The sequence below is a fragment of the Podarcis raffonei genome, chromosome 15 (genome assembly GCF_027172205.1).
Source record: "Podarcis raffonei isolate rPodRaf1 chromosome 15, rPodRaf1.pri, whole genome shotgun sequence".
NCBI classification, from domain to species: domain Eukaryota; kingdom Metazoa; phylum Chordata; class Lepidosauria; order Squamata; family Lacertidae; genus Podarcis; species Podarcis raffonei.
In genome coordinates, this window is record NC_070616.1 from 6,858,225 (window position 1) to 6,883,160 (window position 24,936).

General features: G+C 43.6%; 1 protein-coding gene across 6 annotated transcripts in view; it reads right to left on the reverse strand.

Annotated features, from left to right (window-relative positions):
• Positions 1-24,936, reverse strand: part of ACACA (acetyl-CoA carboxylase alpha) — a 183,804-nt gene that overhangs the window by 82,420 nt on the left and 76,448 nt on the right. For 3 of the 6 annotated variants that reach the window (XM_053367487.1, XM_053367491.1, XM_053367492.1), the window contains 6 exons: positions 19,248-19,271; positions 13,517-13,660; positions 12,476-12,572; positions 11,201-11,308; positions 5,658-5,714; positions 5,219-5,263 (listed from right to left, as the gene is read on the reverse strand). In XM_053367487.1, the coding sequence (XP_053223462.1) occupies positions 5,219-5,263; positions 5,658-5,714; positions 11,201-11,308; positions 12,476-12,572; positions 13,517-13,660; positions 19,248-19,271 (475 nt within the window). The remainder of the gene's footprint in view (positions 1-5,218; positions 5,264-5,657; positions 5,715-11,200; positions 11,309-12,475; positions 12,573-13,516; positions 13,661-19,247; positions 19,272-24,936) is intronic. The other 3 variants (XM_053367488.1, XM_053367489.1, XM_053367490.1) reach the window with 3 other exon arrangements.

The following is a 24,936-nucleotide window of genomic DNA, read 5'->3' on the forward strand; positions in this document are numbered from 1 at the left end:
CTCTCCAATAGAAAAGTGGGATACAAACATTTCTAAAAAACCCCCAAAACTTTTAGATTTTAAACACGAATCTTAAGAAGGGAGCAGGAAAGCCAAATATTTTACAGAGGTCTGAGTATTATTTAATGTCTGTGTTCACATCTCACACTAAACCATGGCTTAACATAGCCTTTCCCAACTCGTTGCATCACATAATTTTTAATTGTGCTTTTCACTCATCGGCCAGGAGCAAGTTTCTTGCTCAATATCTAAAGGGAATTGCCGATGATACGAATGAAGCCAAACTGAGATATCTATTAAATGATGATGACCCCCTAAGATCACTCATGGTTGCCAGATTCTTGATCAGCGTCCTATCCCTAAAGAAGAGAAACGGACTCCTGTGCGGCTCGGATAATCTTTTTAAACTATGATCTATGTTTTAGGATGTAATTAGGTGATTTCACCATTGATGTCTTCTACTAATTTATGAGTAGAGGGCGATGTTTATGTTACAAATTTATTGTAATGTATGATGTTGGTCTTTTGTTTTTGTTTTGTTTTGCTTTGGTTCTTGTCTGTTTTTTGTAAGTCTTGGCGGTTTTAAATTTGGAGGTTTAAGTACATTATGTTGGTTTGGGAAACTGTCGTGTGATGGGCCAATGGCCGTAATAAAGATCAATACAATAGCCTTTCCCAACCAGGTGCTTTCCAGATGTTTTGGACTACACCTCCCATGGAGTTCAACAGGTGAAAACTGACACAGCATTGCAGCCTAAAGCTGGTTTGTCATTCCTAGCAATCTCAGTTTGGAGGAGTGTGGAAGACATAAGGATACCCAAGAGAAAATTCTCTTTGCACTTGGGCCAACTCCATTTCCCATAATTCCTCAGGAGAAGCCACGACTGTTAAAACTGATATTCAAGGAATATGACGTTTGCAGCTGAGGTATGCCCCTGTATTTGCAAAAGTTGGTTGAGGCCTAAAAGGATAGGACATAGAAAATCATAGGATATGGGTTGCATCCATGGCATACATTTAAAGCACTCTTATGCCACTTCAACAGCCATGGCTTCTCCCAAAGAATCCTGGGAGTTGTAGTTTGTAAAAAGTCTCCTAGCAACTCACAGTACCCTTAACAAACTACAGCTTCCAGAAGGAAAGTAAGGGGGGGAGGAGGAAGTGATTAGGAAGATAATGAAAATGCCCACCCCTCTTGCCTTACTCTCCAAATACTGCCAATTTGTCCTTCTAGCACCCATGCTAATGTGATTTAATATTTTTTCCCTAAAGAAGACCTCCCATCTAACATTTTCGGGCAAATATACTAACTAAATGTGCACATGCGCACAAACACGCAAATCCTCAGGATTTTGCTACCAAAATTCCCCCCTCCCAAAAAAAAAAAAAAATTAAAGAAATCTCCCTTCCTAGATGGAGGAATTATGCCCCCGCTGTGTTCTAATCAACCAACCATCATCAAGACAATCAGAATAATTCGCCTAAATTAACCAATCAAGACACCCTGCAAATTGGAGAATGCAGAAAGCTACACGAGAAAAAAAATCATCATAGCTGGTTATTATACTAATAATCGCGTTAAAAACCTAATGAGATGAGGAAATTGGAAGCTTGCTGGAGCAGCTCTCTATTACCTCAACATGCTGAGAACTAATTATATAGACTGTAATTAAAACACAAAACAAACCCAAGCCAAGGCCCCTGAGTTACGTTGACAGGCGGTCCGGTAACAAAGAGGAGGGACTATTAATGACCGAGCCAAAGACTCTCCGAAGGGCGAGGCGAAGCTCTCCAAAAAAATCTCTCGACACAAGAGACCTCTGCAAAACACAGAGTATCTCCACTAGCAGGAATAGGCCCATCTGAACAAAGCCATAAGTTGTCTGATCAGAAGTTCAAGCCTTGCTTTCCCAGGAAGATGGCTCAGAAAGCAGTGGCGGCTGGTACCCATAAAAACTGGTGGGGCAGATGGCAAGGAGCCCCAACAATTGGGAGAGCCAGAGAATCCTGGCTTTGTCCCCATCCTCCTCCCAGCTGAGTTCTACAAGGGCGACACTGAAGTGACGGAAGACGAAGCTGGAGGCAAGTGTCACCCCGTAAGAAGCCAGACATGCAAAACGTCCCAAGTTCATGTCTTGCTATACCCAGGCAGGGCTGGGAAGGGCTCTTGCTTAAAACCCTGTTGTTGGGACAACAGCTCCCATCACCCTGGCTGGAAGGACACATGCCCCACCCCGATGTCAGACAATATAGAGCTAGACCTGGGATTGGGAGTCTCAGTCCTGGGGGCCAAATGTGGCCCTCCAGGGCTATTGAACTGGCCCTCGGGATTCTCCCTAGACCACCCCCACCCTCTCTTGCTTCCTGCCCTGTCTGCCACCCATGGTGGCCCTTGGAATGAGCTAGACGGACCAACATCTCTCTGCATTATGGATGGCAGCTTCCTTCCTGCGTTCCCTGGGCTTCACGGTGGTCTGTTCCGAGGTGCAATCCAGTCTTTCCTTTCTATCTACATTTCTGCCCTTCCTTTCGCCTTTAAAAGCTGCTGCCGAGAATCCAAGCAGGACTTCCCCCTGCAACCTGGAGGCAAAGTGTGTGGATTTATTCGCAAGCACTCAGAAAAACTCTCCCCTTCCTCAACTTATCCATTTTTATTCTCTCAAACCGCCCCGATTTCTCCTTGCTAAAGCCTCCAGGTTCTTGCTTAAGCTCTCCTGACTTTCCCCTGCTTCCTGTCTTAAAGCTGTTGATTGATTGGTATCTGTGTGTGCGTTTTAAGTTCTCTCCCATCAATAAAACCCGGGCAAAGCTGCTCACGCCACACAAAGCATTCTGGGAGAGGCTGGTGTGTGTGTGCGCGCACACACAGGGGACAAAATACTCTTGCTCTTTTCCTTTTGCCTGCAGCCTAATCTCTCTTATTACTCCACAGAGCACGACTAATAGTCCTAACCCCAAACAAGAGAAAAATATTCCCAGCGATATCTATTTTTAAAGTGGAAGGAACACAAAGGAAGGAGAGAAGCAGACGGAAACTGGACCAAGAAAGCCTATGTTGCAGTAGCTGTTTTCAGATGCTCACATTTTTAAAATATGCTTTTGTTTTAATTTGTACTGCTTGTGGTTCTGTTGTTGACCCCACCCACCCTCCAAAAAGCTTGTTTGGTAGGAAAGGTAGGATAAAAATTCACACTTTTAAAATTTATTTAACAAAATGTATTTACCACTTGATTGTAATGAAACCTCTGAGCGATTTGCCATAAAAATTAAAATTATCAATTAAAACAGTCAAAAACTTAATAATAAAAATACACTGCATATATGAAGTAAACTGAAGAGAATATTGATAGCATAGCTCAGATAAAACAACAGTAAAAAAAAAAAGAGTGGGGAAGGTTTGCTTGTTTAATTTTAATAGCTGAAGATATTTCTGACCATAAGATCTATGGGGTCATTTTTGCTGAATATGCCAAGTTGGACTTGGAATATATGAAGAATCCAAAACAGTGCACAGCATAACAATTGATCATAATGATCAACACACACACCGTCCTAAAATATTGTACCAACAGTTAAACCCGAAGCACATCAAACAGTTACACGATTCATGATGTACTTTGGGGGGGCTGAAGAAGCTAAAATGGGCTATGAGTATATGAAGGCCTACTAATCCTCAGATGGGTACATAAAAATTCAGCCCAACCATAAAGGGGCAGCTAATCTGCAATAATTCACCTGTTGGGCATGTGTTTTCCAGGTTAGATTTCAAGCTATGCTCACAGAATCTCTGACAGCTAAATTCTTTAATAGGTCAGCAATGGACCAACTGTTCTTTGTGTTATGGGAGAGCAGCAACATCAGGAGGGCCCACAACTTCCCTATCCCTGACAAACTGGAAACAGCTCTCATGGGGTCTCAGGCCAAAAACTTCCCAACCTTGCTACCCAAGATTCTTTGCATTAGAGGTGCTAAGGAGGGTTAACCTAGAGCTCTTCCACCTGCAAAGTATCTTCACTATAAAAGCCAGCTAGCTCAACCAGTTAGAGCGTGGCGCTTATAACTCCAAGGTCATGGGTTCGATCCCTCCTTGCAGGGTGTTGACTCGATGACCCTCGGGGTCCCTTCCAACTCTACAATTCTATTACTCTTCTGACATTGAACACTAGGTTTTTCCCTATGCATCCAGGGCATGATGGCCTCATCAAGGCAGCGGTATCGCTGCCTTGTCCTGCTTCTGGACATGTGGCTGCACCACAGTCAACAGATCGGTCTAAGTCAGGGATGGAGTGACTGTATTGCAGTTATTAGTGGACTGGACCTCAGCTACCATCATTGAAATTGAAACTGAAATACTTTATTGTCACTTGTACAACTTGTATACAGTGAAATTACATGAGCACCCCCCACTCAGCTCTCTTAGTCTTAATTCCCCTTGTTTACTGACGCACACCCACCAAACCCGAAAGTCAGTTGCCCTGTTGTTATCTTTTCATTCAGCAGCCTAACAGCCCACGGACAGAAGCTGTTCTTTACCCTGTTGGTGCGACTAATCATGCTTCTAGATCTTCTGCCTGAGGGCAGGAGATCAAGAAAGTGCCGGCTAGGCTGTGAATAATCATCCCTGAGAATTTTCCTCACTCTCCTGAGGTAATGTTCTTCCGCTATTTCATCCAGCAGATTCACGGGACAGCCCATAATATCTTGTGCTGTATTCACCACCCTCTGTAGGGACTTCCTATCAGATGATGTCAAACCAGGGTACCACACTGTGATGGAGTATGAAAGGACACTTTCTATTGTTGACCATTACCAATATCATTTGCTATGTGTTTGGGCAAAGTGAAAGAAGGGCTTGAAGAAGTGAGCATTGGCCAGGCTGGACTGATGGGTGTTGGGAAGAGTCTCACAATATTACCAATGGCAAGACATTGACAGTGGCCAAAACTTTCAAGAACTTGTGCTTGAGCTTGTGTTTTCCTCCTCCCTCCCTCTTCTTTTTCCTCGTATGCTACGTCCTTTTAAGAGTACGAGTCCAACAGAAGGGCCTGCCTTAGGGCTGATTTGTAAACACTGTAAGAAAACTTCTGCAGGTCCATCCCTGACTTAAACCTAAATTTTAGAGGGGGGGAAACAAACCCTTTCCAAGTACACTAAGAAACTGAAAGATAAAAATTAACCTGGAACTCCCCATCCCTCCCAACCAACACCTTTTACTTACATGAAATCTTTGGTCCACCTCACAGTTGACCTGTTTCCTGAAATCCTTATGGGCAATAAATAAATAAAAAGAGAGAGGCACACAGAAAGGCGGAGCAGGGTGACAGGAAGGATAAAGGGGAGCGGGGGAAGCAGAAGAAAGCTAGCAATTAGTATATAAATTAAAAACAAATTAAGGCAAAAATCACAAGCAGCTCAATATTGTCATCATCCTCAATTCTCAATTAATTTTCTTGAGAGAGAGAGCAAGAGCTTATTGAAAAACCATTGCGCAGTTGGAGATGCACAAATAAAATAAAAAGCAATCATGAACAGGACTCCTCCCTCTCCCATTCACCCCCATTAAAAATAAGGTTTGCAATAACGTGAAGACTGCATTTAAAAGCAAACTATGAGACACACACACAAATGGAGGGAGAGAGAGAGAGATATCAAAATACCTTTTGCGCCACAAGGAAAGTCAGTCGCCGGATGCCATGGTCAATCAGGACGGATTTCTGGAAGAAAAAAAGAAGCAAAATGGGAGGAAGAATACAGGAAAATCCAAACTTGGGAGTAGGTGGCTTTGTGTTTTGTTAAACCCCATTTTTGAAACAGAATTTATCACACAAAAGCCTAATGAAAGAATGGTAAATAAGGCAAGAGCATAAAATTAAAGCAACAGATTGAGGCAACACAGAAAGTCAGGAGGTTATGGTTTAAAAGTTCTTAAAAGGTCTGGGAATTTTCATTTTAAAAAAATTTTCACCAGGTGCGAGGGGGAAATTACAATGCAGGTGTCAGGTGAACCTCTCTGGGGTGAGTATTGTAGATTCAGGGGGCCACAGCTAAGGCAACCCTCGCTCTCACACACTAGGAGATCTACATGGGATTCATTCCCACTGAGAGGTGGTGAGGTCAGAGACTAAGAGACAGGCCATTTCGAGCAACATTTGTCCAAAATGTTTTGCATTTAACTGTCCCCCAGATTTCCTCTTGGGGGTGGGTGGGACGGGGGTTTAAGTCTCCCTCGCAAGGACCACCTCTCCCCACATGAACCTACCCATGTGCATCATCAGAAGGTGGCAACACACAAACAGGGCCTTCTCAGTGGTGGCTCCCATTTCGGGAGGCAGAGTCAGGACGATGCAGATGGATGGTTTCCTGGGGGGGGAAATCCAGCCAGATGGAGAGGCCTCTGCCAGATCGGGGAGCAGGGCTTTGCAGAGAGGGTCCTGGCAGGGTGGTCCCTCGACCTGTTCTCTTGATTCACCCATCCCTACAAGTCCTGCCTGACCCTGCAGCCTTGCTTTTCCCTCCGCAGCTGTCAGCACCTATCTCTGACATCTCCACTGTGCCTCCCACACCACGCTACCAATAATAATAATATTTATACCCCACCGATCTGGCTGGGTTTCCCTAGCCCTGCCTCTCCAAAAATGGTAGAGGCATCTTCTCCATCACCTAGGTCTCAGAGGTGCCAAAGGAAGGATGAACAGATAGATGAAGCAGACCCCGCCTTCAAGACAAAGGGCCTGAAGAAGGATTGGTGTACTGGGTTGAACCTGCTCTATTCTTTAATACAGTGGTACCTCGGGTTAAGAACTTAATTCCTTCCGGAAGTCCGTACTTAACCTGAAACTGTTCTTAACCTGAAGCACCACTTTAGCTAATGGAGCCTCCTGCTGCTGCTGCGCCACCGGCGCACGATTTCTGTTCTCATCCTGAAGCGAAGTTCTTAACCTGAAGCACTATTTCTGGGTTAGCGGAGTATGTAACCTGAAGAGTATGTAACCTGAAGCGTATGTAACCTGAAGTACCACTGTATAGGATAGCAAACGGGGTGTGTTTGCGTGTCAGTGTTGGGTGGCCCCAGCTTTGAGTAGCTATATCACCTGCCTTTGTGCATCCATGTCTTGGGTTCCCTATGCACACTCCCTGCTGTGCCTGAGACCAGAGATTCACAGATGTATCCAACCTAAACATCAAAGACTTTGGAAAGGATCCACCCTTGGGTTCTCGTTCTTTGACAACTGGGAGCCAAGGACATGGGGAATGACATCCCAGAGAAGCAATCCTGGCTCCACTGCTTTGTGCTCTTAAGCACCAGGCTAAAACATTTCTGTTCTCACAGACCTTTGATCGTTAATTGGGAGGGTAGTGAATTATACTTTTTTTAAAAAAAAGTTTTTATTGCACCTTTCCCCACAAAAACACAAACAACAAAGCAGTAAAAGATCACCACAGTGACACAAAGCATGAGAAAAACGGAGTAGAGAACAAAGGAAAAAACCGCTAGCGTTCTGAAACCGCAGGTCTGGCCGAAACTACTGAATTGAACCAAAAAGAAAGATGGGGCGCTGGTGATCATACTGTGAGATACACATTTTTGATCTTTTGGAGGGAGTGCGTTTTGGTATTGTGTTCTATGGCTGTTTCTTATGAAGCTTCAATGCCTTTCATGCTGCAAAGGCACTCTTCCGTGTGTGTGAAATGCAACAAATAAATGGCATAAATACTGAACTCTCCCAGCGTTTGGAATGAGGAGATGGGTCCTCTGGGTCAAAGGACATAATATCTGGGATGATTGGGATTGCTCAGTTGGCAGAGCACGAGACTCCTAATCTCAGGGTTGTGGGTTTGAGCCCCATGTTGGGTGAAAGATTCCTGCTCTACAGGGAGTTGGACTAGATGTTCGTCGTGGTCCTTTCCAACTCTGCAATTCGGTGATTCTGTGACTGGCCCCTTTCACCATAGCAAAAGCCTTAGATAGGAGCCATAGCCATCAACAGCCATCTCCTCCAGCCTCCTGTTCTCACAGGGGCCAGCCAAATGCCTGTGGGAAACCAGCAAGCAGGATTTGAGCACAAGAGCCCTCTCCACACCTGTGGCTTCCAGCATTCAAAAGCATAGGTGCCTCCAATTGTGGAGGCAGAACATAGCCATTGTAGCTAGTAGCCATTGGTAGCCCTCTCCTCCATGACACTGCCTGATACTCTTTTGAAACCGCCCAAATTGGTGGCCATCACTGCCTCACACTGTGGGAGTGAGTTCCATAGATTAATCATGCATTTCCCACTGCCTATTGCCTTCAGAAGGGACGCGGGTGGTGCTAGGACCTGCCAATCAGAAGGTCGGCGATTTGCATCCCCGCAACGACGGGGTGAGCTCCCGTTGCTCTGTCCCTGCTCCTGCCAACCTAGCAGTTCGAAAGCATGTCAAAAATGCAAGTAGATAAATAGGTACCGCTCCGGCGGGAAGGCAAACGGCGTTTCTGTGCGCTGCTCTGGTTCGCCAGAAGCGGCTTAGTCATGCTGGCCACATGACCTGTACGCCGGCTCCCTCGAACAATAAAGCGAGATGAGCGCCGCAACCCCAGAGTCGGCCATGACTGGACCTAATGGTCAGGGGTCCCTTTACCTTTACCTTTTTTTGCCTTCAGAAGGTATGATGAGCCTGGGGGATCAGGTGACTAACCCCCGCCACCATCCCTGTCCTCCCAGTGGCTGACCAGATGCCCATGGGAAGCCCACGAGATGGACAAGAGACGATAGCAACCTTCTCCACTTGTGAGTCATGGCAACTGCTATCCAGAGTCTCAATGCCTCCGACAATGGCGATAGAACACAGCCATTTGTGGCCAGTAGCTGTATCTGATAGCCTTGTTCCTCCGTGAATTCGTCTAATCCCCTTTTTACAGTGGCGGCTGTTTTGTTGGAAATGCCCTTTCTCTCCCCACCCCGCTTACTAACCTAGAAATGGGGGGAAGTGTAACTAGAAACGGAGAGAGCAAGATAGAGAGAGGGCTCCGATTCCACAACACCAGGAGCAAAAAAACCGCCCCTTTCCAGCACAGGCGACAATGCTTTCACTAAGGTTAAAACCCTTTTGAAAATGAGCATCGGGGCAGCCGTAGAGGGAGAAAGGAAGAAAATAACTTTAATAATAATGATGCGATTTTTATTTTTTATTTTTTATAAAAAAAATGTTATTGCTTTTAAAATTCCACAAGTGTCAGACAATAAGTATATAGCAACGGGATTCTGATTACATTGTAATAATGCAGACCTCCCAGCGACTCAACAGCTATTATAGCGCTATTAGAGACTAGCACCTGGAGAAACTCCATTTCCACTGACTGCCTCAATCTCCTCCACAAGTCATTTACAAGTATACGATCCTAATTTCTATCAAAAATAGAAGGGGGGGAGAGGGAACGGAGGGGGAAACCCTTTTCACGACATGCTGGGACTGGAAAATTATTTGGACAATTTGGATCAAGCTATTTGATAGCTTAATGCGCAACACCTCCCTCTCCTCCTGTTAAAGACACGCACACACTCTTAAAAAAAATGCCTCAAGCATCTTCATGCTAATGAGAGAGAGAAAACTAGTTTGGTACTTTATTTATAAAAAGGGGGAAAGAAAAATTCTGAGATGGATAGAATAATGTATTGCTGGAGAGGGGGACGTTCAAGCTGCAATGCATTTTTATCTGCGCATTCCTATCCACCGTCATTGCTTTGATTTAATCTTCTATGCACTGGTTTTGGCATTTGACCAGTCCAATAAAAAAAATAAATTAAGAGATTCAAACCAGTTAAGAATTTAAAGCATTTAAATATTAGAACAATAACAAAGAGAAAGTATCTGAAGAAGTGTGCATGCACATGGAAGCTTATACCAATAACAAATTTAGTTGGTCTCTAAGGTGCTACTAGGGACGCGGGTGGCGCTGTGGTCTAAACCACTGAGCCTCTTGGGCTTGCCGATCAGAAGGTTGGCGGTTTGAATCCCCATGATGGGGTGAGCTCCCGTTGCTCGGTTCCAGCTCCTGCCAACCTAGCAGTTCGAAAGCACATCAAAGTGCAAGTAGATAAATAGGCACAGCTCTGGCAGGAAGGTAAACGGCGTTTCTGTGCGCTGCTCTGGTTTTGCCAGAAGCGGCTTAGTCACGCTGGCCACATGACCCGGAAAAACTGTCTGCAGACAAACATTGGCTCCCTCGGCCAGTAAAGCGAGATGAGCGCCGCAACCCCAGAGTCGTTCGTGACCGGACTTAACTGTCAGGAGTTCTTTACCTTTTTTTAAGATGCTACTGGACAATTTTTTATTTATTTTTTTATATTTCAAAAGAGAAGAGAAGAATGCTCATTACAAAAGTGACTATCTTCTAGAACAACCTTTGCCTAGCCAGATAGGGCAGTAACCCCAAACATCTGGACCAGGTAGGCAAAAGGCTGTTCTACGGATTCCAGAGTCTGGTCCCTCCAGGAAACCTTTAGCACATGCTGTCAGATGCACATGATAAGGAGATCAGAAGACTTCCAACATTCAGTGAACCACAGCTGTTCATTTTGTGCAAGGCAAAAATGTGGTTAGTTGAAAACCATGGTTTGTCTGAATAAGCCAAGAGCAAACCATGGTTTCTGACCTTGGCTTGTTCAGACAACTGAAATTCTAAGCCAGCTGCAGTTCCCATTGACCAACAAACTGTGCTTTGTTGAAAATGGAAATGGATGCTTCTGGTCTCCTCATGGTCATGGTGGAGATAGAGGTGGAAGCACATTAGCCTGAGGATGACTGGCACAGCACTAAACGATGGTTTCGTGTTATGTCCAAAAGTGGCCACTGCCCACTGCCCACTACCTGCTTCTGCTGCTGCCACCTGCCCTGACACAAGTGCCGTAACCACCAATGCTTATTTCAGGCAAGATCGTGGCATGGCTGACCCCAGAGTTTCACAGAATTAGCTTAGAAGGGTGGCTTTTCCTTCAGAATTGCCTGAGGCCAATGAAGGCCTTTGTGGGTGCCATGAACGCAACATTAGCAACCTCTGATGTGGATGGTGAAGGTTCTGCCGCTGAGGACACAGCAGCAGAGGAGAAATCACTGCACCCCCAGTCCCCCCCACCACATGATCTAAAACCTGACATAGGGAAGAGGAAGTTGATGCGAAGGGGAAGAAGGGAAGAATAGATCCAACCCGCTTAGCGATAGGTACCTTGGTTTGTGTGAACTCTCTGAACATGCTGGCTAGCCCTTCATCATCGATGTCGCAATCGGTCTTAATGGCGACGTTGAGGATGTGAATTGGCTCGTCTCTGGCACTCTGGAGTAAAACAAACAAAACAATGTGCCTTAGAACGCACCAAAGTGCTTTTCTTGCGCGTTCTGGGGAAAATGTAACCAAGTTTTCAAAAAGATAAGGATACGAATCCTTGCTCTGGTAACTGTGAGACAAGACTACTGCAATGCACTCTGTGTGGGGCTGCCCTTGGAGATGGTCTGGTAGCTGCAGCAACTGCAGAAAGTTTTAGTGACGAGGAATTTTAGTATCACAATGAAGGTGATGAAGTGGTAGGGCTCCTGTGGACAGCCACAGACGTGATCCCCTCGGGCAGAGTCAAAAACCCCACCTTGGTGCCAAATGCACCCCCTTTCAATATTCCTATCCGTTAGTACGGACAAAGGTGTCATGGAATTCTACTCAATGTTGATCCAGAGCAAAACTCCAATGTATAGTTAGCAGAGTAAAAACTTAACCATGTTCCAGGATTCCCAAAAAATAGACCAGAGGCAATTAATATTTCATCCAGCAGAGCTTTACTGTTACTGAAGGCAAATGAGCATAATGGTCACAAATCCAATACATTCGCACTGTCCATAAGAAATCCAGTTGCAGCAGGCTTAACTTAAATTTACAATAACTTAAAATAAGTCTAAACTTTAACACTATACAGTGGTACCTCGGGTTACGAACTTAATTCGCTCTGGAGGTTTGTTCTTAACCCGAAACTGTTCTTAACCTGAGGAGTGCTTTTGCTAATGGGGCCTCCCGCTGTCACCGCACAATTTCTGTTCTCATCCTGGGGCAAAGTTCTCAACCCGAGGTACTACTTCCGGGTTAGTGGAGTTTGTAACCCAAAGTGTTTGTAACCCAAAGTGTTTGTAACCCAAGGTACCACTGTATACAGAACACCACACCAGAAGGAAAAGAGATAGAGAAAGTGAAGCCCAGGCTCCTTCTGGCCCTACTTCTATAGTCAGCGTGACCTTGACAGAAAAGATAACAGAGTCAGTTTAAGCCAGCTGTCCTCAGCTTCTCTGAAGGTATAACCCAAATATCATGAATCTTCTGCTTGTTTCTTTCACACGGAGAAACTTCCAGAACCCTCTTGAATTAATTAGAATAGGAAAGATGTCTACACATCAGATCATACTTTCTGCATTAAGGAATGAAAAATGGACAAAAGGTAGCGAGTGGGTGATGTTGTACCTTATCTTCGTCATACAAGGACGGGTGGCCCGCTTCCGGGAAGGTGGGGCTTTGAGGTGGAGAGTCACAAAAGCACCCCATGACTTCATCGAAGAGCCTGAAAGGAATGGAGAAGAAAAATAGCAGGCACATACAACTGGCGGCAGAAGGGCTCTTTCCACACGGCCAGAGCAAACACAACCAAAGTGTGTGTGTGTCCCTTGCCCTTTATCTGGCTTGCACAAGGCTACTGCAAGCCCCAGGCCCATATTAGGGATCTCGCAGACTGAATGAGCAACTCCTGCAATAAATGGCACAGCAGCACATTTATACCTAGCGTGCAGGAAGGGAGGAGTCCCCTATATCCGGGCGAAAGGATCAGGTGCATATAGCTCAGCTTTGTAACTGGACTGTTGAGCACAACCAAGAAAAAGACTACAAGAGCTGGCTTGGAGTAATACTAATAATAAATAATAAAATTTTATTTATACCCCGCTCTCCCCGGCAAGAGCCGCGCTCAGGGCAGCTAACAACAGTAAAATTGCAATTAAAAAAACCAAAAAACCAATTGAAAATATAGGTTAAAATATAATTTAAAATGCAGCCTCATTTTAATAGTAGCCTGTAGATCAAAACCATAAGGGGAGGGAAACATAAGGGTCAGACTGAGTCCAAACCAAAGGCCAGGCGGAACAGCTCTGTCTTGCAGGCCCTGCGAAAAAATTTCAAGTCCTGCAGGGCCCTTGTCTCTTGTGACAGAGCGTTCCACCAAGTCGGGGCCAGTACTGAAAAGGCCCTGGCCCTAGTTGAGACCAATCTAACCACCTTGCGACTTGGGATCTCCAAGGTGTTGCCATTTGTGGACCTTAAGGTCCTCCACAGGGCATACCAGGAGAGGCGGTCCCGTAGGTACGTGGGTCCTAGGCCTAGGTAGGGAGTAAAGATGTGTCACCTCTTCCTTTCAACCCACTTCAACTGGGAACTTAAGTTTGCGGTGGGGGAAGGGGGGGCGTGCGGCACAAGACGCTCTCCCAAACGCATTGACTCCTCCCCCTTGCTTACCGGACAAAGTCTTCGAAGGTTCGGAAGGAAACCATCCCGCCCATGCGCTGGCACGGAGGGGTGAACGAGTTGTCCAAGAGAACGTCGCTGACGCTGGCCACGTGCACCATCCCATAATGGTTGAGGTTGGATGAGAAGGACATTCTGGAACAGCAGTGTCAAATCAAGAGCATATGTTAGTGGGAGAGGCAGAGGCCTGAAGGCATCCATGAAGAGAGACGTGGTTTGAAACCACCTAAGAGGCTGGGCTTTGTGGGGCTTAAAAATAGAGGAGAAAACAAATACCCCACAAGAAGAGGACTGTGAGAGAGAGAGAGAGAGAGAGAGAGAGAGAGAGAGAGAACTTGAGACTCAGAGTTCCAGAAAAAGGAAGGAACTCTGAACACCTGGTTGGATTTTGCAATGTAGTCCTATGTGTGCCACGTGGTGTTCAAGGAGTTTTACACCTAGGGAAGAGTGCAGAGAAGGGCAGCCTCCAAGCTTCCGCTCATTCATTCATTCACACGCTACATTCTCTACATTCATACATTCACATGGCTGAACTGCACACGATGTGTGGCTGTCCCCTGGATTACACTTTCTGCTAATTAATTATCACTTAAATAGAGCTTCGATAGAGCAGGGAGACACTGGGACTAAGGGAGCATTAGATTTATCAGAGCAATCCATGAAGCAGCACAAAGTAAGGCAGGAGGTCCCCCTGGGGGACACAAAACAACAATGCCCTTCAGTGCACTTAAGTGCTATTCAGCTATCTCCAATACACTTGGAATGAAGCCAGATTAGGTTGTTGGGGAATTTGCTAAATAGGTGTTAAAGGGCTCCAGAAGGAGGTGGGAGGAATGAATACAAACAGTGAACAGAAAGAGGAGACAAAACACACTCTCTGTTGTTGGAAATGCTTCTTCCATTCTGTAGAGCCTTTTTATTTTATTTTAAGGAAAACAAGAAGCCAGAGGTGTTTTTTCAAGGCAGAACAATATGTTGCCAAATTGCTGCCCCTTAACACAAGCAAGTATCAAAACTGTATCAAAAGTATATATATAAAAAAACCCTTCAAGATTGGATTGCTGCAATGGACTCTACATGGGGCTTCCCTCATGCTTGATCTGAATGCTGCAGCCCGATTGCTGATGGGAGTGAGGCCTTGTTGGCATATAACACCTTTGCTCAGTCTGAACTGGTTGCAAACTTGCTACCAGGCCAAGTTCAAGGTGTTCCTGTTAGAATAAAAACCCTTAATAATTTGGGAGCCGTTTACCAACGAAATTCCCTTACCCCACGTGCGCCCACTCGGCCGCTTCAATCGGCGGAATTGGCACCACTACAGGTGTCACATAATACCCATTCTGCATTTGTTTATAGTGTGGCAGCACCTGCCCTTTGGAACTCCCTGCCTATTGAAATCAAACAGGCACCTTCACTGTCTATAGACAAGCCTACCCAGACACTTAGAAAGCTGAGGTGATTTTAATCTGTTTTAGTATTTTATTTTTCATGTTTTCAACGAGGGTTGTGATTTCCCCCTGCCCCTTGATTTCACTGTTTTATCTTTTTTATACACCGCTTTGAGGTTATTTACAGTCGAGCGATGTGTGAATTTATGAAATAAATGATTGTTTTTATTTTTTAAAAAAGCCTCTCAGGCAACATGCAGGTGTGTGTGGCAATCACCACCTGATCTTTATCACCAAGAACCCGCCACAAGATAGCCTCTTGCTGTACCACATTTGGTCATGTGGCATTTCCAATACATATGGCTTATGAATCTAATTTAAATTGGCACCTGTCTTGAGAGACAGCACCAAAGTGACCTCCCCAGGGTGCGAGTATGGACAGAGTGTATGGAGGTCCTGGGCTGCCCAGACGACAAGACCCTCCTCTTGGCCTCACTGATGTGGTCCAAAGGAAAGCAGAGCAATACGTTTGGCTGCAGGAGGTTCCAGAAAGAGGCATACAACAACAATAATAATAATAATAATAATAATAATAATAATAATAATAATTTATACCCCGCCCATCTGGCTGGGTTTCCCCAGCCACTCTGGGCGGCTTCCAACAAAACACTAAAATACAATAACCTATTAAACATGAAAAGCATCCCTAAACAGGGCTGCCTTCAGATGTCTTCTAAAAGTTTGGTAGTTATTTTTCTCTTTGACACCTGGTGGGTGGGCGTTCCACAGGGCGGGCGCCACTACCAAGAAGGCCCTCTGCCTGGTTCCCTGTAACTTGGCTTCTCTCAGCAAGGGAACCGCCAGAAGGCCCTCGGCCCTGGAGCTCAGCGTCAGGGCAGAACGATGGAGGTGAAGACGCTCCTTCAGGTATACAGGACCGAGGCTGTTTAGGGCTTTCAAGGTCAGCACCAACACTTTGAATTGTGCTCTGAAACGTACTGGGAGCCATCCAACCATCTTAGGGACTCTAGATTTGTGTAGATTTTACTCCTTAGCCTTTTCTTCTCCCAAAGATACCTTGCAATGCAGTAGAGGTTTGGGATCAGGGTTTCCCTTCTCCTAAATAGGCTACCTTCCCAGGTGAATGAGCCCCATCTGCCCCCTCTAAAGCAGAAACCGCCTTCGTAACAGTTGGACTCGCTATTGATCTCTGGTTCCTTATGCCCGACCTTGACCACTGAGATCCTCTAAAAGGACCCTTCTGATGGTTTCTCACGTCCCTGAAGTTGGTTTGGCCTTCACTAGGGACCATCTTGTAATGCCATCTTGATATACTTAATGAAAGTGCAGATTATAAATAAAATAAATAAAAATAAGACAACATATATAAATGTCCCTCCCAAATGCTTCAGCAGAATTTATCATCCAATCACCCCCAGCCAGTTTTTGTTCTTCTGTGCCAATGCTATAGATGATAGGATCATAGCGGTCAACTTTTTCCTTTTCTTGAGAGGAATCCTATTCGGAATAAGGGAATTTCCCTTAAAAAGGGGAAAACATTGGCAGCTGTGGATAGGATGTAGTTTGGGTTTATTTATTTTTTTAAGACAAGGATGATTTTTAGCTTTAAAAGATTTAGGAAATCTTTTGCAAATTAAGGTTACGAACAGACATATACATGAATGCACACAAATAAAACAACCACTTGTCTTGAAATGTGTTAACACGCACAAGGACACCACAAAGCAGCTTTGCTCAACCTAACGCCCTCCAGACTTATTGAACTACAACTCCCAGCCACCATATCTGTTCCAGCTGGGGATGATGGGAGTTGTAGTCCAAAACATCTGGTGAGCATCAGGCTGGGGGAGAACAGTACAGACTCTTTATAGTTAGACACATTCATTTCCCTCTTAACTGGTTTCTGATATTTGACCGTGGTTGTGGTAGGGGAACTAACCTAATTCCAAACTGTTTCTGATCCGATCGGAAGCAAATTTTTAGAGAGTACAGCTTTCCCCAACCAGGTGCCCTCTCTGAGGCCCTGTCTGCACTGTATGTTTTAGTTTTAAGTTACAGCTTTCCCCAAGGAATCCTGGAAATTGTTGCTTGCTAAGGGTGATGAGAGCTTCTCCCTCAGAGAACTTCAGTTCCCAGAGTTCCCTAGGAAGAGATGGACCAGTGGTGTGACTTAGTGGAAGGCAGCTTCCTACACTCCCGATTCTAATCTGGGGAAGGGCTAAAGCAGCTGCTTCACATGCAAGAGGTCCTAGACCCAGCCACCAGAGCCTCCAGATAGGGCTGAGAATGTCCTCTACTTGAAAACCTGAAGAGTCACTGACTGGACAATGTAGGCCTGGGGTTGGGGAATGGATCCAGCCAATTGTGATGTTTGGCCAGTGCAGAGAGATGAGCGGATGGAAGCCCCTTCGTCAAGGCTGGTGGGTCAATCCTCAGGCAGCCTTCTGCTCTACACTCAGAACACCTGATCTGCACACCGAAGGTCCCGGGTTCAGCATCTCCAGGTAGGACTGGGAAAGAGGACGTCTTTGGAAGCCTGGAGAGCAGCAGCCGATCAGTACAGACCATGCTGAGTCAAATTTGCAGTTTGTGCATTAGTAACCTCAGGGCTTGATTGCTGTAAGACACTTGACGTGGGGCTGCCCTTGCATCTGGTCCAGAAGATGCTTCCTCTGCCAGAGGTCCAGAGGGCGGCAACACGGGAAGGGGCCTTTTCTGCAGTGGCTCCCCGTTTGTGATATGCTCTCCCCAGGGAGGCTTGCCTGGTGCCTTCATCATACATCATACATCTTTAGTCACCAGATGTTGTGGGAGGGGGGGGATTATTGGTTTGTTGTTGCTTTTATATCTGCAGATGAAGGGCGGTACAAAGGTACCTTGGTTCGCGAACTCAATCCGTTCTGGAAGTCTGTTCGACTTCCAAAACGTTCAAGGTGCGGCTTCTGATTGGCTGATTGGCCCCGGGAACAATGCCGACAGCTGAAACGGATGTCTGGCTTTCGAAAAACGTTCGCAAACCGGAACACTTACTTCTGGGTTTGCGGCGTTCAGGAGCCAATTTGTTCGTCAGTTAAGCCGTTCGGGAACCAAGTTTCCATTGTATACAAATTTAATTAATAGTAGAAATAATAAAGATGCAGCTAGAAGCCAGGCTGCTCACAGAAGCAGGCTTCTGGCAATGCATCGCTCCACGTGTTACCAATTTGCCATCAGGCCAGGTCTTAGGTTCCTACGCTCATTCACAAAGCCCTAAACAAGTCGGGCCCAAACTACTTTAAGAACCACCTCGTTCCTTATGCTCCACCTCAGAGGCCAAGGCCCCACAGGTGCCCCTGAACTCCAGCTGACCTTCACCAGGGGCCGAGCCTTTAGTGTGGCAGGTCCTACACCCTGTGGAACTCCTTGCCAATAGAGGTTTGGCAGGAGCCATCCCTGCCCCTTTCCGGATGCCTTCTAAAAACGTTATTCAGGCAGGCCCTTTGAACCTGAGGTGCTTTTACTGACATGCCTGCTATTTTTAATTGTTGTCACTGGGGGTTGTATTTTAGGTGGCATACTACCTTGTGATACTTTATATAAAAGTGTGATTTGCAAATATTCATTTCAAGGTGTTGTTTGCTGAATTTCCTAGTTCAATAAACTAGGAAAGGAAAGGGAGCGTGCAAGGCAAACAGCCTGCTCCCGATTCGCTGTGCCAGAAAGCTTCCAGGCTAGAAGAAAGGAAAGAGGAAGGGGTCAAAGCAACGCTTAGCCCTGATCCCAGCTGGAAAATATGGCAGCCCAGCATGCGTAATATGGGTGCCTGTCCAGGAAACTTGTAAGAAGAATGCTTTTGGTATCTCCTGTGGAAAAACAGCCAAAAATAAGGTATCCATTCTACTAACCCCAAATGGAGGGAGGCCAGTTCGTGGCTATCTTGTTACAGGGAGAGGAATAAGAGAAGACAAGCAGACTGGCTTTTTAGATTGCACTGCTCCGAGGCCTGGAACTAATGTTTCAAAAGCAGGGGAGCTAAGCCCACAAGCGTGTGATGTTAAAAGTTCCACAGCATGCAAAAGTTGCCTTTTAAAATGCATAAAGAGAAAGAAGCAGCAGCAGCAGCAGAGGAACATGTTTGGAGGAGGAGGAGGAAAGCGAAATAGCACAAAACGGGGAGGATTTGTTAGGGTTCCAGGGAGAACGGGGATTCCAAAAACTATTAAAAAATTAAAAGTTAAGATGGTTAAAACCTGAAGCTAGTTAAAACCTATACATCCTTCTAACAACTAAACTATTATTTTTTTCAGATCTGAAAAGGAGGATAATTACTGTACCTGTTTAGCGTGGGTATGTTCCCTCTGTAATTAAACAACCACAGTTAGTTATAGTTTGTTAGTGAAAGCCATTGTAAAAATGAATTAAAAATCAATTAATTAAAAAAAATATCTAGAACTGTCATTCAAGCTGGTGTAAGGAGCAGAAGGCACAAGATTACATTCGTAGTAGGCAAAAAACTTGGTGCACGTTGTAGGTAGGACCGACTGGACTCCAAAAAATGAGATAATTTTCCTAAGCCGATAGCACAAAAAAAGAGGAAATAGAATCCCCCAAAAGGTGAGGCAGAAAAAAGGTGGCACATTTCAAAACTATTAAGGCTCTTCCCTTCACAGATACCACAACATAAAAAATTAGTCAGAGTAGACCTACTGAAATTAATGAACACAATTAACTTAGGTCTATTAATTTTAATAGGTCCAATACCTAGCCGGATGCAACCCTAAGTGTTACAAACCCTGATTTGCAGAGTTAGCAGCACTTGGAAGTCCAGTTGAAAATACCAGTTTGATTGCAGCTAACTGATGGCCCATTCATTTCAAAGCAGGACTTCAGTGTGATGAAAGTTTTACACAACCACATTTTTCACATATGTAGGCAGAACAGAAAGTTATTGGAAAAAATGCCACCATTCCAATCATCACAGGCACATTTATCAAGGATGAAATGTGCAATCCTAAACCCACTTACCTGAGAGCAAGCTGAATAGTACTTGCTTCTTAATAGACATGTATAGGATTGCACTGGGAGGCATTCTGCCATGTATTTAAGAAATAAAGAATTTAAGATGACAAACAACAGTTTAAACCAACTTCTTAAGGACTAGTGGCAAGGCACATGGGCTCTAGTAAGATTCTCACTACATGTATATTGTAAAATGCGCTGTGCAAAACAACAGGAGTCACTGGCTGCATTTGAATGTCACACTAAACCATGGCTTAGAGCTACTTGTAGGAGCTATGCTACCTATTGGGCACTTCCTTGTTCTCCTCTTTCCATACAGCCAATAGGAGTTTGGAAGCCTTTGCTTCCACTTTTGGCTAACCATTGTTTCTTGTGTCATATGGAATGACAAAACCATAGATAACAGTAATTATGGAATCGGCTAATAAATGTGGAAAATTGTTAGCTTGGCAAATGAAAAAAAGACAAAAGCTCAATACTATCACTAATTTGGAAGTGGAAGGAAAGAACATTCAGAATCCAGTGGAGATTAGAAAATGCTTCCAGAGGTATTTTAAACAGTTATATACACAAGGGCCACAGAAAGAGTTTGATATAGACCAATTTTTAAAAACAAATGGATTACAAAAAATCTCTCAGGAAAACAAGATAATGCTGAACCATAAAATTACAGAACAGGAGGTAGAAGGTGCCATTCAGAATATGCAGTTGGGTAAATCTCCAGGGCTGGATGGTTTAACCTCAAAATATTATAGATCTTTGAAGGATGGGTTAATTCAGCCACTAAAGGAGGTTTGTAATGAAATTTTGGAGGGGGAAAAGGCGCCAGAGTCGTGGAAGGAAGCTTATATTACACTTATACCGAAAACTGAGTCGGAAAAGACACAACTTAAGAACTACCGCCCCATATCCCTGCTCAATGTGGATTATAAAATATTTGCTGATATTTTGGCTAATAGATTAAAAAAAGTATTAGTGGAAGAGATACATAAGGACCAAGCTGGCTTTCTCCCAGGTAGGCACTTGTCTGACAACACGAGGAACATAATCAACATTTTGGAGAAGTTGCAAGTGAATATTAATACTAAAGCAGTTTTAATTTAATAGATGCGGAGAAAGCCTTTGATAATATTTCTTGGAATTTTATGAAGAAAAATCTCCAGGGGATGGGGGTGGGTCAAGGGTTTGAAAATGGTATAAGTGCAATTTACTCAGAACAAAAGGCTAAGCTAATAGTCAATAATGTGATGACAGAGGAATTTAAGATAGAGAAAGGTACACGACAAGGCTGCCCAATTTCCCCATTGCTTTTTATTTCGGTCCTGGAGGTTTTGCTAAATATGATTAGAAGGGACCGTCTGATTAAAGGTATCCAGGTCGGAGCCAAACAATACAAATTGAAAGCTTTTGCAGATGACCTAGTTTTGACGTTACAGGAGCCAAAATCTAGTACGAAAAGAGTATTAGAACTGATTCAAGAATTTGGTCATGTGGCAGGATTTAAGCTGAACAAGTCAAAAACTAAAGTTCTTGAGAAAAATTTAACACCGATTGAGAAAGAGAGGTTTCAGAAGGAGACAGGTTTAACATTAGTTAAGAAAGTAAAATATCTGGGGGTTAATATGACTGCTAAGAACTTAAATTTATTTAAAGATAATTATGAGAAATGTTGGACAGAAGTGAAAAAAGACTTAGAAATATGGTCAAATTTGAAGCTTTCCTTGTTGGGTTGAATTGCAGCTATAAAGATGAATGTATTGCCAAAAATGTTATTTCTGTTTCAATCATTGCAAATTTTGGACAAGATGGACTGTTTCAAGAAGTGGCAGAGAGACATTTCTAGATTTGTCTGGCAGGGCAAGAAGCCCAGAATAAAATTTAAAATATTAACTGATGCAAAGGAAAGAGGCGGATTTGCCCTACCAGATCTTAAACTTTACTATGAATCAGCAGCATTCTGCTGGTTGAAAGACTGGCTGCTTCTTGAGAACACAGACATTTTGGATTTGGAAGGTTTTAATAATGTTTTTGGGTGGCATGCATATTTGTGGTACGACAAGGTTAAAGCACATAAAGCATTTAAAAACCATATTGTCAGGAAAGCATTGTTCAATGTCTGGATAAGATACAAAGACTTATTGGAAAATAAAACCCCAAGGTGGTTGTCGCCAATGGAAGCGAAGGCTCAGAAAAAGCTCAATATGGAGGCCAAATGGCCAAAATATTGGGAAATATTGGAACAAGAAGGAGAGAAATTGAAATTGCAGAGTTTTGAGAAATTAAAAGATAAAGTGCGAGACTGGCTTCATTATTATCAAATAAGAGAGGCCTATAATTTGGACAAAAAAATTGGCTTCCAGGTGGAAAAATCAAAATTGGAAACAGAACTGTTAGATCCCAAAACTAAGATACTATAAAGAATGTATAACTTGCTGTTAAAATGGAATACGCAGGATGAAACGGTTAAATCTGCAATGATTAAATGGGCACAAGATATTGGTCATAATATTATGTTTGCTGACTGGGAACAGTTGTGGACCACCGGTATGAAATTTACGGCATGTAATGCCTTAAGAGAGAATATTATGAAAATGATATATAGGTGGTACATGACACCAGTCAAGCTTGCAAAAATATATCATTTGCCTGATAATAAATGTTGGAAATGTAAAGAAAATGAAGGTACATTCTTTCACCTTTGGTGGACGTGCCCAAAGATTAAGGCTTCCTGGGAGATGATTTATAATGAAATGAAAAAGGTATTTAAATATACCTTCCTGAAGAAACCAGAGGCCTTTCTCCTGGGCATAGTCAGCCAATTGGTGCCAAAGAAGGACAGAACTTTCTTTATGTACGCAACAACAGCAGCAAGAATACTGATTGCAAAGTATTGGAAGACACAAGATTTACCCACCCTGGAAGAGTGGCAGATGAAGATGATGGACTATATGGAATTGGCGGAAATGACTGGCAGAATCCGAGACCAGGGAGAAGAGTTGGTGGAAGAAGATTGGAAGAAATTTAAAGACTATCTACAGAAATATTGTAAAATTAATGAATGTTAAAATGATAATTGGATTGAATAGGGGGTATTAGCAACAAAGTTAATAAGAATATGCAAAAATGAATTGATAATGGATGAAAATATAGAGTTATAATATGTTAAGATATAGAGTTAAGATAAATGAAAGAGTGTAAGGATTTGCTGATTTGATTATCTAAATGGGAATACAAAAAGGGGAGGTGTGAGGAGGTCAAGGAAACAAGTTAATGAGTATAAAGTTATAAAAAATGGATTTGTTTTTAATTCTCTTTTACCTATTCGTTTTTTGTATTTTGTATTTTTATTTGTATTTCTTCTTTTTATGTATTTTTTTTTAGGTTTTCTTTTCTTTTTTTGTTTTGTTCTTTTTATATGTTCTTTTTTGTATTTTGTAAACTGATGTTTTTGTAAAATTCCAATAAATATTATATATAAAAAAAGATGACAGTAATTATGGTTTAATATAAAAAACTTCATTATTATGTTTTTAAAAAATGAACCGGGATTGCACACGCTTTTGGACCGAGGACCTTGGTGACTCATGGCCACATGTCAGAGTGGGTGTGGATGAAGAGCAAAACTGGGGGCAGTGAGAACTATTGCTCTCAAGGCTGCCATCAGCTGTTCTACACTATTTAAAAACAAATTTAACAATTCATTTTTCACGATTCATTTTTAAAAAAAATACGGGAGCCTCGGCAAAAATGACAAATTGTGATTGTTGTGAGCCGCTTTGAGCTTGGCATTTGTCATTGGAAAAGTGGAATGCTAATATTAAATCAAATCAAATGGTTGAGTCTTGGGGGCCACAAACTTTTTTGAGGGGGCTAGACATGGCCTGCAAGTCACAAGTTTGTCACCCCTGGTTCCAAGTAACGACAGTTATTTTAAACTACAGTTGCAGGTTCAGAAGACACTTCAAACTGTGGTTAAAACCAAAACTGTATGCTTCTAAACTCCTTTCCCCTTTCCGTGCAAGAAGAAAGGAAGGAGAGAAACAGAAGCTCATATCTCACTAAGCCACAATTTAGTTGGATGTCCTGATGCAGCTAGTGACTATATTACAACGTATATTTTAAAATATTGTGGTACCTTTGGGGGGGCAGCAAGTTGGGTTCTAGCCAATGCTAGTTCTATTCAGAGCAGACCACTTTAAAAAATGGGCATGGGTAACTTAGCTTCCATTGATTTCATTGAGTCTACTCTGAGTAAAACATAGTTGGATACAACCCACTGACTTTCTATGTGCCACCTTTGAATCTATTCATTGTCTGTGCAAGTAAGAGTTCCACCTGATCAAAAAATAAAATAAAATAGCAAGCTGGTTAGCCTGGCTGGTGTCCAAAGAGCTGCTTCTTTGGCTGAGCAAATCAAAAAGCATTTTGCTTAAAAAAACCAAAAAACAAGTTTCCATCCACCCACCTTCCCAACCTTTCCTGCAGACGTTTTCGTACTACCACTCCCATCAGCCCCAGACTGCATGGCCAGTGGTCAGGAATGAGGGGGGTTGTAGCCAAAAACATCTGGAGGGGATGAGGTTTGGGAAGGCTGTCATATTAACTCCCCTCCCCCCCACCCGAAAATGAAAAAAGAGCAGAGAAAGATAATCAGCTGGCCACAATTAACAGTACTGCACCCACCCCCATCATCTTGTCATTAGATCAGCTCAAAACACTTCACACACACACACACACACACACACACACACGTAAGATGGTCTTTACAGCCAGATTAGGCTAGCGGTGCATCCATTTTACAGCTGATGTAAGCTGAAGCCAAGGCAAATTAGGTGATGGGTGGGAATCCTTCCACTGATGGCAGGATTGCTCCAAGGTTTAGAGAGAGACAAAGGACTTCTTCACATGGCGCACAGTTCAACTATGGAACTTGCTTCTGTAAGAGGGAGTGACGACCACCAACTTGGATGGCTTTAGAAGAGGATTAGATAAATTCATGTAGTG